This window comes from Otolemur garnettii, unplaced genomic scaffold (genome assembly GCF_000181295.1).
Source record: "Otolemur garnettii isolate 467f Iridium unplaced genomic scaffold, OtoGar3 scaffold00027, whole genome shotgun sequence".
NCBI classification, from domain to species: Eukaryota; Metazoa; Chordata; class Mammalia; order Primates; family Galagidae; genus Otolemur; species Otolemur garnettii.
Window position 1 is genome coordinate 9,426,653 of NW_003852422.1, and position 13,888 is coordinate 9,440,540.

The following is a 13,888-nucleotide window of genomic DNA, read 5'->3' on the forward strand; positions in this document are numbered from 1 at the left end:
CTTTAAATGAGTACAGCGGCCGTGAATCATCTGTTTCTATCGGGAGCCATGGAGTAGAACGATCCAGACTTCACAGCTCAGATGAGGACTCTCCTTTTGGCATGAACCTCAGACGAGACAACAGGCCTCTACGCGAGCCCAACTGGTAAAGGCTCAACTCATTTCAAACACTAATATAGTTCTTACGGCGGAGACTGAGTAGTACTCATGACTCAAGTTGTTTAGAGTGAAAGTCACCCAGGTGTCACAGTACGCACAGTACATACCATGGAAGGGCTGAGTGTAGACACAAACGGCATGGTGCTTGCATAACACTGCCTGGGTCAGGAAACTCACAAATTATCTACAGAACAACTCAAGCATCTGAGCTGAGACTAGGACAGGAACAGAAATTTAATAGAAAACTTTACCTAGAAGCTTGGGGTGGTTGGTAAAGGACCCTGTGATGGAAGGAAGGCAACAACACAGTTACTGGAGGGCCAGAGCAAAGGCCAGTTTGGCCAGTGGACTGGGCTAAAGATCCCCCTGGGATGAAGTGAAAGGACTACGAACAGGCCAAGGCCACTTTTCACGTCTTAGTCAAATTATTTGAAATTCATTCTGCTAGCAATGGCCTACTCTTTCATCTTTACCGGGAAGTAACATAAGCAAGACTCAGTTTAAAAAAAAAAAAAAAATCTTAAATATTGCCAAAACAGTATGGCATAGGAGGAGACGGAGCATGTCACTAATCCCTACTCATGGTGGAACTGTACATTTGTGAAGCTTGATATTTCAGTTACTACTTGGGATATGAAACGTCAGAGGTTGAGGTGGCCCATGTCCAAAGTGTAATCGCAGCTATCCCTGAGAAGTTCCACATGCCCCGTGCAACAGCAATCACATGCTCTAGGATTAACAAACCCGGAATCGCAGGCACCTGGTCCCACGACACGGCCTTCTCCTGCCCCTCTGCAGTTCTTTACTGAAAGCCAGTTTTCATTTTTGTAACAAGAGGCTCCTTCCACCCATTTCTCCCTTATCTTTCCCTGATTAGACTGCTGCAGAAATGATTTTCACTCAGTAAAGCTGGTTAGTTTTTGTTGTTTGCCCCTGACCTTTATGAGCTTCTGGGCTACTGAAGTTGTTCTCATAGATTAATCCTTTATTCTGAATTTGTCTGTAAATGACAGCCACCTCAATTCCAAAGGAGTGCGCCTTCTTCTCTCCCCAAGCACGCTCGCTTTTCCCTAAAGGGCAATTCCGCATCCGCACCCACCCCGGTTTCTCCTATCATTTGCAATCACCCCCATATCCCTCTCTTCCTCCCCACCCTGGTCCTCTTACAGTTGTCCTTTTCCTATAACGAAAAGGTTTTAACTAACGCTGGCCGAGGGAGGTCTGGGCTCGCATTTCCAAACTTCCCCTCTTCCAGGTCCGCTAGTCCGGAACGCACGGCAGCCCCCGGCAGCCGGGAACTCTCGGGCCCCAACCTCCTCCCTTCGGAATCCCGGGGGCGCCGGCCCCGCCCGGGTCGCTCGCGCTCTTCTCTCCCAAGGCCCCGCCCATGTCCCCGCCCCCCGGCCGCCTGCCCTCGTCTCAGGCTCTCTCCCTCCCCAGGCCCCGCCTCATCTCCGCCCAAGCCCCGCCCCTCACCGTTCCCGCCCCGCCTCCGGCCCGCCGGTCCGCGTCGCGGTTTCTCGCCCTCCCCAGGCCGCGGAGCTGGCACAGAGGAGCGGCGGCTGCGGCGGCATCGCGGCCTGGGGACGCGGGGACTCCGCTGGACACGGCGGCCCGGAGAGCGCCCGCTGCCTGCGGATCTGCTTCCCGCAGTCGGTGGTTGCCCCCACAAACATCTGGCGTTGTAGGGGGCGGGTGTGTCCGGGCGGTGCGGCACGCGTCCTGGCGCGGCTGAGACCGAGCAAAAAGAGGGGTGTAGCGCCTGTTGGGGCGCGGAGGACGCCGCCAGGGTGCGGGGATCCCTGCGGGGCCCTCGGGGGCCTGGTTTCAGTGCAGAGCAGTTTTCTGGAACTCTCCCCCCAGCCTCTCCTGGGGCCCGTCGTAGCCCGAAGACCCCGTCGGGAACAGGCTCAGGTAAGCAGACTTGGACGTACAGAGGGGTTTCAACCTGTAACCATGGCCGTAGGTCGGGGATGGGGGAGCGGAGGACGGAGAAGCACATTGGTAGGACACGAATGAAAAAATGCAACAGGCAGGGCGGATCAGGAAACTCCTAGCGTTAATGTTTCCTGCAGAGAGGAGACTTGTCCAAGACTGAAACTTGCTTAGGTTCTTCAAAACCGGGGACGGGCGAAGGAGAGGCTGCTCCTTAAGTCTGGGTCTGAGCTCCCTCTGGCGGCGCCTCTGAGGGACGTTTGGAGGAGGCTACAGGTGAGAGGCTGCGGGGAGCTGCTGCTCCTCTGCCCGGACACAGTGTCGTGATTTCTCCTCTGAGACAAGTGACTGGTCTCAGTTGTTGTCATTATGAACATTTCTGATCCTAAGAAAGCAGACTTTCCACCGGAGAAAAAAGACAGGTCCTTTCTGCTTTTACTTTTTTTTTTTGTTGTTGTTCCTGAGTCTTTTGTAACACGACATAAGAAATCCACAAGACTCATCTTGGTGTGAACTGCGTTTGAATCAAAACATTTTTAAGTGATTAACACAAGCCACCATTAAAATGTGAATACTGTCAGGAGATTGACATCGTGTAGTCGCCTGGCATCTGCTAACATTGATTGAGATCCAGATATGGGCATTGAAAGCTGTCACACAACAATCCTTTGAGCCAATTTCGATTTTATGTAATGTCAGATTTTACTGGGATTCTAAAATTCTACAGAACTGTAGAATATTTCAGGCATTGGGTTATGTGCACTGCCAGCATACCTGTAGCCTCAGAGAATTTCTTTGTTCTGTTTTTTCCCCCCCAGAAAGGAGTGTCATGAAAAAGGAGCAGAAAAGAGACATCACTGTTGGTGAAAAGGGAGTTTTCTTTCCCAGTTGGTGGTTACTTCATGATTGGAAGAGAAATAACTAGGTGGCTGAAGAGATTAGATTTTTATAGTTGTACAGATGAAGCTGATAAAAGAAGATGAGAAAATGCTTTCTGGGTCCTAATAGGCTGATGAGCAAGCCTGCAAAAGACAGATTTGAAATGAGGGCAGGAGTTTTGTTTTCTTTTTTTGAAACCCAGTAGGACTTTGAGCACTTGTTGAGGATGTTTTTCTCTCAAAAATGGAAGAAGAAAACATTTATGAAACAAGAAGTATAAAGATCAGACAGGAGCACAGCTGAGCTCACTCCTTCCACGAATGTCAGGCCTTCCTCATCTTTTCTGGCAAACACATGTAAATGCATCATCCATGGTTGATTTATGCTAGTGGTTTTCTTTATGCTAGGAATGACCTCTGATTTTGAATTTTGGAGTGATTTTTCTCTTTTTTACAATGTGTATTTTGACTCTTCATGTTAAAACGATTTATTTAAAGGAAGTAAAGCTGAATCCATAATATTTTTTAACTGTACTGCTGTAGCCTGTGCATTATGGAGAAACTAGAGACCTTAAAATTCCCTGAAGTTTTACTGGAAGCAAAGCAGCGCCAGGGACGCAGATACACAGTGTAAGTTTTCTCCTCTTGGCAACTGCGCTTGATTAGAATGAGCTGAACGTCAGCAGGATTGCTCAGCATATGCGATCTGCATTCTTTGTTTTGTCGAGGCTTTAATGTATGTCTTGTAATTAGCAGATGGGAGACACATTAAGCTCTGTGTTTGACGTGTATGCCTAAGGAAAGGGGCACCCCATGGATCATGGCGTTGATGTTTACAGGACATTTCCTAGTCTTAGCATTATTGATGTTTGGTTTTTCTACTTTTGAGGAATCTGTGAGCAATTACTCTGAATGGGTAGTTTTCACAGATGATGAAGAGCAGTTTAAAACGCAGAAAGTACAAGATTTCAGACCTAACCAAAAGCTGAAGAAAAACATGCTTCATCCAAGTTTATATTTTGATGCTGGAGACATCCAAGTAATGAGACAACGCTCTCACACAAGCCATTTGCATCTTTTTAGAGCTATCAGAAACGCAGTGACAGTTATGCTGTCCAACCCGGCGTACTACCTACCTCCACCCAAGCACGCTGATTTTGCTGCCAAGTGGAATGAAATTTATGGTAACAATCTGCCTCCTTTAGCATTGTACTGTTTGTTATGCCCGGAAGACAAAGTTGCCTTTGAATTTGTCTTGGAATATATGGACAGGATGGTGAGCTACAAAGACTGGCTAGTTGAGAATGCACCAGGGGACGAGGTTCCAATTGGCCATTCCCTAACAGGTTTTGCCACTGCCTTTGACTTTTTATATAACTTATTAGATAATCATCGAAGACAAAAATACCTGGAAAAAATATGGATTATTACTGAGGAAATGTACGAGTACTCTAAAATCCGCCCATGGGGCAAACAGCTTCTCCATAACCACCAAGCAACCAATATGATAGCATTACTCACAGGGGCCTTGGTGACTGGGGTAGATAAAGAATCGAAAGCAAATCTGTGGAAACAGGTTGTGGTAGATGTGATGGAAAAGACAATGTTTCTATTGAATCATATTGTTGATGGCTCTTTGGACGAAGGCGTGGCCTATGGGAGCTACACGGCTAAGTCAGTCACACAGTATGTTTTTCTGGCCCAGCGACATTTTAAGATCAATAACTTTGAGAATAACTGGTTAAAAATGCACTTTTGGTTTTATTATGCCACACTTCTACCAGGCTTTCAAAGAACCGTGGGTATAGCAGATTCCAATTATAATTGGTTTTATGGTCCGGAGAGCCAACTAGTTTTCTTGGATAAGTTCATCTTAAAGAATGGAGCTGGAAATTGGCTGGCTCAGCAAATTAGAAAGCACCGGCCTAAAGACGGACCAATGGTTCCTTCAACTGCACAGAGATGGAGCACTCTTCACACTGAATACATCTGGTACGATCCCCAGCTCACCCCACAGCCTCCTGCTGAATATGGTACTGCAAAGCTGTACACATTCCCTAACTGGGGTGTTGTCACTTATGGGGCAGGGCTGCCAAACACACAGACCAATACCTTTGTGTCTTTTAAATCTGGGAAACTAGGGGGACGAGCTGTGTATGACATAGTTCACTTTCAGCCGTACTCCTGGATTGATGGGTGGAGAAGCTTTAACCCAGGACACGAACATCCAGATCAGAACTCATTTACTTTTGCCCCCAATGGGCAAGTATTCGTGTCTGAAGCTCTCTATGGACCCAAGCTGAGCCACCTCAACAATGTACTGGTGTTTGCTCCATCACCCTCAAGCCAATGTAATAAGCCTTGGGAAGGTCAACTGGGAGAATGTGCACAGTGGCTGAAGTGGACCAGTGAGGAAGTTGGTGACGCAGCTGGGGAGATCATCACTGCCTCACAACACGGGGAAATGGTATTTGTGAGTGGGGAAGCAGTGTCTGCGTATTCTGCATCAATGAGACTAAAAAGTGTGTACCGTGCTTTGCTGCTCTTAAATTCTCAAACTCTGCTAGTTGTTGATCACATTGAGAGACAAGAAGATTCCCCAATCAATTCTGTCAGTGCCTTCTTTCATAATCTGGATATCGATTTTAAATACATCCCATACAGGTTTATGAACAGGTATAACGGCGCCATGATGGACGTGTGGGATGCGCACTACAAAATGTTTTGGTTTGATCACCATGGCAACAGTCCCATGGCCAGTATACAGGAAGCAGAGCAAGCTGCTGAATTTAAGAAACGATGGACTCAATTCGTTAATGTGACATTTCAGATGGAATCCACAATCACAAGAATTGCCTATGTCTTTTATGGGCCCTATGTCAATGTGTCCAGCTGCAGATTCATTGATAATTCTAATTCTGGGCTTCAGATTTCCCTCAATGTCAATAATACTGAACATGTTGTTTCCATTGTAACTGATTACCATAACCTGAAAACAAGATTCAATTACCTGGGGTTTGGTGGTTTTGCCAATGTGGCTGATCAGGGCCAAATAACTCGATTTGGTTTGGGCACTCAAGCAATAGTAAAGCCTGTGAGACACGATAGAGTCATTTTCCCCTTTGGATTTAAATTTAATATAGCGGTTGGATTAATTTTGTGCATTAGCCTGGTGATTTTAACTTTCCAATGGCGATTTTACCTTTCTTTTCGAAAGTTAATGCGATGGATACTAATACTTGTTGTTGCCTTATGGTTTATTGAGCTGCTGGACGTGTGGAGCACTTGCACGCAGCCCATTTGTGCAAAATGGACGAGGACAGAAGCCACGGGGAGCAAGAAGGCTTTGTCTTCAGAAGGGCACCACAGAGATCTTCCCGATGTTGTTATTACCTCACTGCCTGGTTCAGGAGCTGAAATTCTCAAGCAGCTGTTTTTCAACAGTAGTGACTTTCTCTACATCAGGGTTCCTACAGCCTATATCGATATCCCTGAGACTGAATTCGAAATTGACTCATTCGTAGATGCCTGTGAATGGAAGGTGTCAGATGTCCACAGTGGGCATTTTCGCTTACTCCGAGGCTGGTTGCAATCTTTAGTCCAGGACACAAAACTGCATTTGCAAAATATCCACCTCCATGAACCCAGCAGGGGTAAACTGGCCCAATATTTTACAATGAATAAGGACAAAAAACGAAAGTCGAGAAGGAGAGAGTCTTTGCCAGAACAAAGAAATAGAATGAAAGGCGCCTTTGACAGAGACGCTGAATATATTAGGGCTTTGAGGAGACACCTGGTCTATTACCCAAGTGCACGTCCTGTGCTCAGTTTGAGCAGTGGGAGCTGGACTTTAAAGCTTCAGTTTTTCCAGGAAGTTTTAGGGACTTCGATGAGGGCATTGTATATAGTAAGAGACCCTCGGTCATGGATTTATTCAATGCTGTACAGTAGTAAGCCAAGTCTTTACACTTTGAAGAATGTACCGGAGCACTTAGCAAAATTGTTTAAAATTGAAGGAGAAGGCAAATGTAACTTAAATTCGGGCTATGCTTTCGAGTATGAATCATTGAGGAAAGAATTATCAAAATCCAAATCCAACGCAGTCGCCCTGTTGTCTCATTTGTGGCTGGCAAACACAGCAGCGGCTCTGAGAATCAATACAGACTTGCTGCCTTCCAGCTACCAGCTGGTCAAGTTTGAAGATATTGTGCATTTTCCTCAGAAAACCACTGAAAGGATTTTTGCCTTTCTTGGAATTCCTTTGTCTCCTGCTAGTTTAAACCAAATATTGTTTGCCACTTCCACAAACCTTTTTTACCTTCCTTATGAAGGGGAAATATCGCCCACTAATACTAACGTTTGGAAACAAAATTTGCCTAGAGATGAAATTAAACTGATTGAAAACATCTGTTGGACACTGATGGATCGTCTAGGATATCCAAAGTTTATGGACTAAATGCTGCAGGTCAGCAGAAATTTGCACTAATACTTCTCAACCTACTTTGTGGATACAGATTAGAAGAGTTTGTTTATTCTTGTACTCTGTGTGTGTGTGTGTGTGTGTGTGTGTGTGTGTGCGGTCTGTTATTTGCACAGAGATTATTTTTAAAATTGGCACCATATTTGGCCTAGCAGGATTTATTTTTGTGTCATCATTTTCTTTGCCTTGTTTCTAAGTTGTTTTCTGCTAAAATGTTTCTGCTACACAGGTGTAGATGAAGTCACGTCTTGGGGGTCAGGGGAGATGGGACAATTGTAAAGGTTTTTGTCTGACTCTTCTTCATCCGTAGCTGTGCTGATCTATCTTGGGACCTCAGACACTGCGAAAGACCTTGGAATTCCTGCTTTACCCAAGCATCTTTTGCTTTCAAGATGGAATACAAAAGTTCCTTATCTTTTTCAAAAGGTCTTCTGACACACTCACCTTGCACAAAGAAGAAGAATTTCTTTTACTGTGTGTAACATTCAGTGCTATCACTGGGGAAATGGTGAAAGCTCCTATCAGAATTATAGGATTTCTTCTGGACAATCCAGATTGAAGTACAGACTAAATATTCTTTCTTTTTTGAGGTCAGAAACACTGACCTGAAAAGCCTATTTAAAGTTCCTTATTTAAAAATAATAAGGAATAAGTCTCTGAACAATCTGAGTACTGAGGGCTGATAGGTTATTTTAGACATGTTTGTTTTAAACTCTTTTTTGCGTCCCTGAAGTTACAGCTCTTCCCCATCTTACCACTGCCATCCTGTCCTTCCTATCACTGTCACGCAAAACAATCAGTAGTTACTAATTGCTAACCCCCCAATATTTGTGGGGATTTTTCCCCTACATGATTAATTTTTCATTAAAGACTAAAACAGACTTAGAATCAAATTTTTTTTTGTGGGATTAACACTGTATGACTCAAAGAAAGCAGTGTGACTGTTGCCAGTGTTTTTTTAGACTAGAAACAGAATTGGAAAACTGCCTGATTTATCTTGCATCCCTTTGAATGAGTTTACAGACTGCCAGTGTCTGCAAAAGTTGAAAGCAAATGGGAGATGATGTCAGAGGCATCTGTTTCCTTTACCATCTGCATCTTATTATAAATGTAGCCATCAGAAAATGTAGCTTATTTTATTTTGGTAGGCTCTGAAATGAAAATGCTGTGCCATTGTAAGCCAGTGGAGTAATTACAATGTACGGGATGAAAACTATTAGGCAGTATGGAGACTTGATGAAAATCTCTGTAGAGATCGCAGCCTTCTTGATGTTTCAGACTGTAGTTCCCCTAAGCTCCCTAACACTCGGGAATCTGTCATTCCAACCTAGATAAAAGTGGTTCTTTCTCAGTGGTTTGTTATTATGTCAAAATGTGCTTCCAGGGTGATAAAGCTGTGGATTTGTTACATTCCAGCTAAACCGAACTCGGCTGTCATTTTTCTTCCATTATGGTGTGAGTGGAGATGGCTACCCCTCCCCCACATTTACTTCTCATGGCTCTTCGAGCTTTTCTCTATAATGTCAGAACGAATGAAAATCATGTGAATATGGGTTGAAAGGGCCGAAGACCTGAATCCGCAGGACGTTTCTCCAGGGAGAGCACTCTCCCTGTCTCAGGGTTGTCAGTGAGCGTGCACCTGCTACAGGCATGGTAACAATGTTTCCTTTTGGGTCAGTCTCAGTGTTTACTCTGGATTCTCGGGATGTGTGGTCTTGAATTAGATCAAATAAAAAGGTTCTAGATTGGAAGCCATGCTTGGTCAGTCTGATCATGGTAAGAATTGCAAATATGTGCAGGTAACAAGAAAGCAGAAGCTGCTGCTGAATTTTAACATTATATAGAAATGCCCTCCATGGCCGGGGAGAGCCAAGTCGAGTATGCGGAGGAATCGGGGTGGGGGGCGATGCAGAAAGTGAGAAAGACAGTGATTGATTCTGGGAATGATTATGGAAGAAGGTATGGATCGCAGAAGAAAGGTTGAGGCTTCCCCAAATTTTCTTCACAGCGTTTCCTAACATTCATGCCCACATAGCAATAAAGTTGGATTTACCAGTCTCTATACAAACCTATCCCACCCTCCAAGGGAAAATTTCAGACATAAGCCCTATTATGTAGTTAATTCTAAAATAGGAAGTTTACTGGAGAACACTTCTATATATAGATTTCCCTGTGAGGAATATTAGGTATGGGTGGGAGGGAGCCACATATGCATATGTAAGAGCTTGCCTGAGACCACCTGCCTTATAATGTGAATACGTAGGAGAACGGATTGTCCCACATTCCCAGGGTGATCTTGGAGAAATGCAAATAACCCCTTCCCTTATTTTTGTTCTGTCTCATCTTGAAAATAATTAAAGGATAGATTATCACTACCTAACACTTCCAGAAGAAGTATTTATAAAATGTTCTATGTACAAAATCAATCCTTTTTTAAAAAAATTAACTTCCTGAAACTCAGCCCTAATTGGGATAAAACTGTTTATTTAAAAATAGGAATATTATTATTTTAGAGTGCAGCGTCATTGTCAGAGCTCACAGCAACCTCAAACTCCTGGGTTCCAGCAAGCCTGTCTCAGCCTCCTGAGCACCTGGAACTGCTGGTGCAGGCCACCATGTCTGGCTGACTTTTCTATTTTTTTTTATAGAGATAGAAGCTGACTCTTGCTTAGGCTGGTCTCCGACTCCTGGCCTCAAGTGATCCTCCCACTTCAGCCTCCCAAAGTGCTGGAATTACAGACATGAGCTACCATGCCCAGCCAAGGATTAAAATTTTGAAAGGATGTATTAATCTTGCTGATAACAAGTAAAATCAATAAATATAATGAAAATATGGTTTTCAAAAATTTCAAACAATGCAGATTGACTCAGGATCACATAGGCCGTATTTAGATGTGAATTTACTGTAATGAATGTCTGGACAAGACAGGGAAATTGAGTCTGTTTAGGAGAAGGAAGGCAAACCTATGGATTCCTTATTTTTTTTTTGTAGAATTAAAGCCAATAAATTTCAAATTTAAGATGCATATGACACAAGAATATGTACATATTTGACTTAGACTCTAAAACATTAGACATTTGATAATTTTTAGATAAAGAAAAATTAATTCCTTGAAAGAATGGGACAATTCTCATTTATGTCAAATTCCAAGGAATGGCAGGGGAACTGCCCAGTTGCCTTCTACAAATTTGTATAAAGAAGAATCCTCTCCTCCAACAGAAACACTTGTCTTAAAAATCTCCTTTCCATGAAAATGTTTCCCTTGCTCCAATTTTCGTTGATATCATTGATCAGTGGAGATATCTGTACATCACCAAACATGCTAGACATTCTTGATAAACAAAGCGTATTGCCTTTAATTGATCTATAAGTGTATAAGCATCAGTGATCATCTTCATATTGCTATGTTATTTGTTTTGATTAAGTGATCATAAGTAGAAAAGTTTTCATTGATTAGGAAAAAATGGATGTAGAAAGCAATACATTATCACACCACTTCCAAAAGTAATAGTACCTAACATTCTAATACATATCAAGACATTTAATATGTAAACTATTACTGCATATGTAAATTTTGACTACATTCTAATATGTCTGACTAATCATTTCACTTCATTTTGGCAGAAAAACTCTCTAGATACAGTAGAACTTCCATAGTTGGCCATCTCTCTACACTGACCACATCATCAAGTTCAGCTAATTTTCATAGACAGTGTATACGCCACACGGATGTAGCATACAGTAGGCCTACTTCCTCTGTCGACCAGTTTGTTATAGACCCTAGGGCATAAACTGAACAGAGGTTCTACTGTAATTTTTAAGACCCAAGTAATTGAACTTTTGCACAGATTATAGACACTTTAAACAATAGATTCTAACATTCTTAAACTTGAGATAGCTGACCTACAATTTGCATGGGCTTATGTTGTATCATTCCAAGTAACACATCCATGTTCAATCGATTATTTCTAAAGATAGCCTCAGCTAAGTTTAACAAAACGTGAAGGATTTTGATTATTTTTATTTTGTTTCTTTCACATCTTATCCAGTTATTCAACAAAGAAAAAGATAGTGTGACGATTATAAACTAGTTTATGAGACTGTGTACAGTAAGATTCCTCTGTTAATACAAAAATAAAAAACTAAAAGCAACTTGGCTATGATTGGGATAATTTTGCCATACTCCCTTTTTTTTAGGTCTTTGGGTCATGGTGTTAGGATTTTTTATGGAGCTGGGGAAGGAGAAGTTGGAAGCTGATGGCAGGTTGAATACTGATAACCAGTCCCACAATTTTGGCTGCTAAACTTGAGTACCCCTTTCCTCCCAAGTTAGGCAATTCTTGTCTCTGTTCCTATAATTTAGTTTCACGTCCTGACTCTGAAGCTTTCTAATGACCAGGATATGTCTATACTAATAACCTGTGTACTCTGGTTAAGTTGCTTCGTTTGGTCTTGATATGGCTGAAAAGAAGAAACTTCTAGCAGATTTCTTCAGGCATTCTAAGCAGGTAATGCACAGAGTTGGCACAGTGAAGACATTTTTTTTGGTGGGATAAGGACCTTTCTATTATGAATTAATCATTTATTTTCTACATTTTGAATCATAACATTTTTGTGTATCTCTTTACAATCCTTAGAACACCTTATAGCTGTTTTTTTACATACAAGAGTGAAAATGTTTTTCTACATTTTGAATCATAACATTTTGGTGTGTCTCTTCACAATCCTTAGAACAACCTTTATAAGCTATTTTTTTAACATACAAGAGTGAAACACAAAACAAGTGATTAGTCCAAAGTAAATGAGCTGGTGAGTGATTTGACCAATGTATAGTCATAATTTTCCAACTCTAATGAGTGTTCAGAAAAATTTTGAATGTGTTTATGATTCATTCATCAGTTCTCTCATTCACCGTATTTTGGGGGTTTCTACTCTCAAGGTGTCTGGCATGAAGGTAGAATACAAAAATCACTATGAGCCTGGCCTGTGAGGAACGGTCAGTCTCTCTAGAGACTTCAAACCACTAGGTTTTCATCTGTAAGAGGAGAGGAGAGGCCCTGGGGGTGGTGATTTGGTGTCAAGGAAATGCACCAAAAAGTGCTAGCTGACTTGTACTGGAGACATGGTTTGTTTCTGAAACAGAGGGTAGTTATGAGGACAAGGCATAGTTTGTCAGGTTAGGGGGAGTTTGGGTAAATTTGGGGAGAGATGATCACCTATCTTCTTTTCTTAATTAGGTTTTTGAGTCCATAGTTGTCACAGCACGCCCCATGGATGAGGAGCTCTTTCAAAATAAATTTAGGGTTATCCACGAGGGCAAATGAGATCAAGCCACTGACACTCACCTGCGGTTCCCACCTGCTCAACTACCCCCAGCACATTTATAACAAAGACTTTTGGTCCACAGTTGGATATCTAAGGCTGCCCTGAAGACAGAAGAAAGCCTGGGTCTGGTTTGACTGATAATGTGTGAGCCTCCTTGGAAGTAATGGCAGCAGAAAAGCTAACTCAGCGTGTTTAACTCTGCCTCCAGCAAACTCTTCTTCTCCCTCCCTGTCCCTAAGTGTGTCTAGGCCTGGAGTACCAGGCACTGCTTTCAGTTCTGGAAATGCGACGGTGAACGAAGCATGTGGGGACCGACATTTATGGAACTGACAGTCTAGTGCGGTGTGTAAAGAAAAGTGCCGTTTTTTCTGTTTTTTACAAAGTTCCGAGCATAAAGGAGCCTACACCAAGTGGAGGTGAATGCTTTTCTAGTTGTCGCTACTAACAGTTAATCAAACATAGAGGGTGCCCCCAAAATGTGTACACTTTTTAAGAAAGGGAAAAATGCATTAAAATGGTAATGCTCAATAATTACCAATAACATTTGTCATCTCGTGTGCTGTAGCTCATGTATCTTGTAATTGCAGAATTCAAATATGACTTAAGTATTACCATGTTACTACCTTTCTTTTTCTTAAAATATGTGTACAATTTTTAGCACCCACTGTATATTCAAATGGAATTTGTTTTAGGAAAAAAAAAATCTGTTCTTTTCCCTACTTTATAAATAATGCCAGAAGGAATAAAGTGAAGAGAGAGGGAAGCGGGGAGGGAGAAGAGAAAGAAATGACAGAAAGGGGCAGGATGAGCACTCTGAGCCTGAACCTGAACACAGAGAGCGAGGTGCGCAAGGAGAATCCCTCCTGTAACTAATGCGTTAATTATTGTACAAACTATTTAAGAGACTTTGAGATCTTATTGTGGTATATGAGAAAAATGAATTATAATCTGAGCAGATGCTTTTTCACAGTGCAGTGCAATTGCTCTATTTTATAGTATTTGTTTAAACTATTTCTGTATTGCTCTGACTTTCGTGAGATGAATGTAATTTTTCTCTTGAGTGTCTTAACACTGAACTTGGATTTCACCTACGTGTCTCAGGTTTTCAAA

At 42.4% G+C, this 13,888-nt stretch overlaps 1 protein-coding gene across 1 annotated transcript; it reads left to right on the top strand.

Annotated features, from left to right (window-relative positions):
• Positions 1–2,018: 2,018 nt before the first annotated feature.
• DSEL (dermatan sulfate epimerase-like) lies at positions 2,019–8,823 on the top strand. Its single transcript, XM_003788406.3, has 2 exons — positions 2,019–2,073; positions 2,913–8,823. Exon 2 carries the CDS (start codon positions 3,763–3,765, stop codon positions 7,426–7,428), a length of 3,666 nt encoding a protein of 1,221 aa, XP_003788454.1. The 5' UTR covers positions 2,019–2,073; positions 2,913–3,762; the 3' UTR covers positions 7,429–8,823.
• The last annotated feature ends 5,065 nt before the right edge of the window (positions 8,824–13,888 follow it).

Bases quoted from the DNA above. Each gene is read 5' to 3' on its own strand.
- DSEL (XM_003788406.3), top strand. From the start codon at position 3,763: ATGCCTAAGGAAAGGGGCACCCCATGGATCATGGCGTTGATGTTTACA.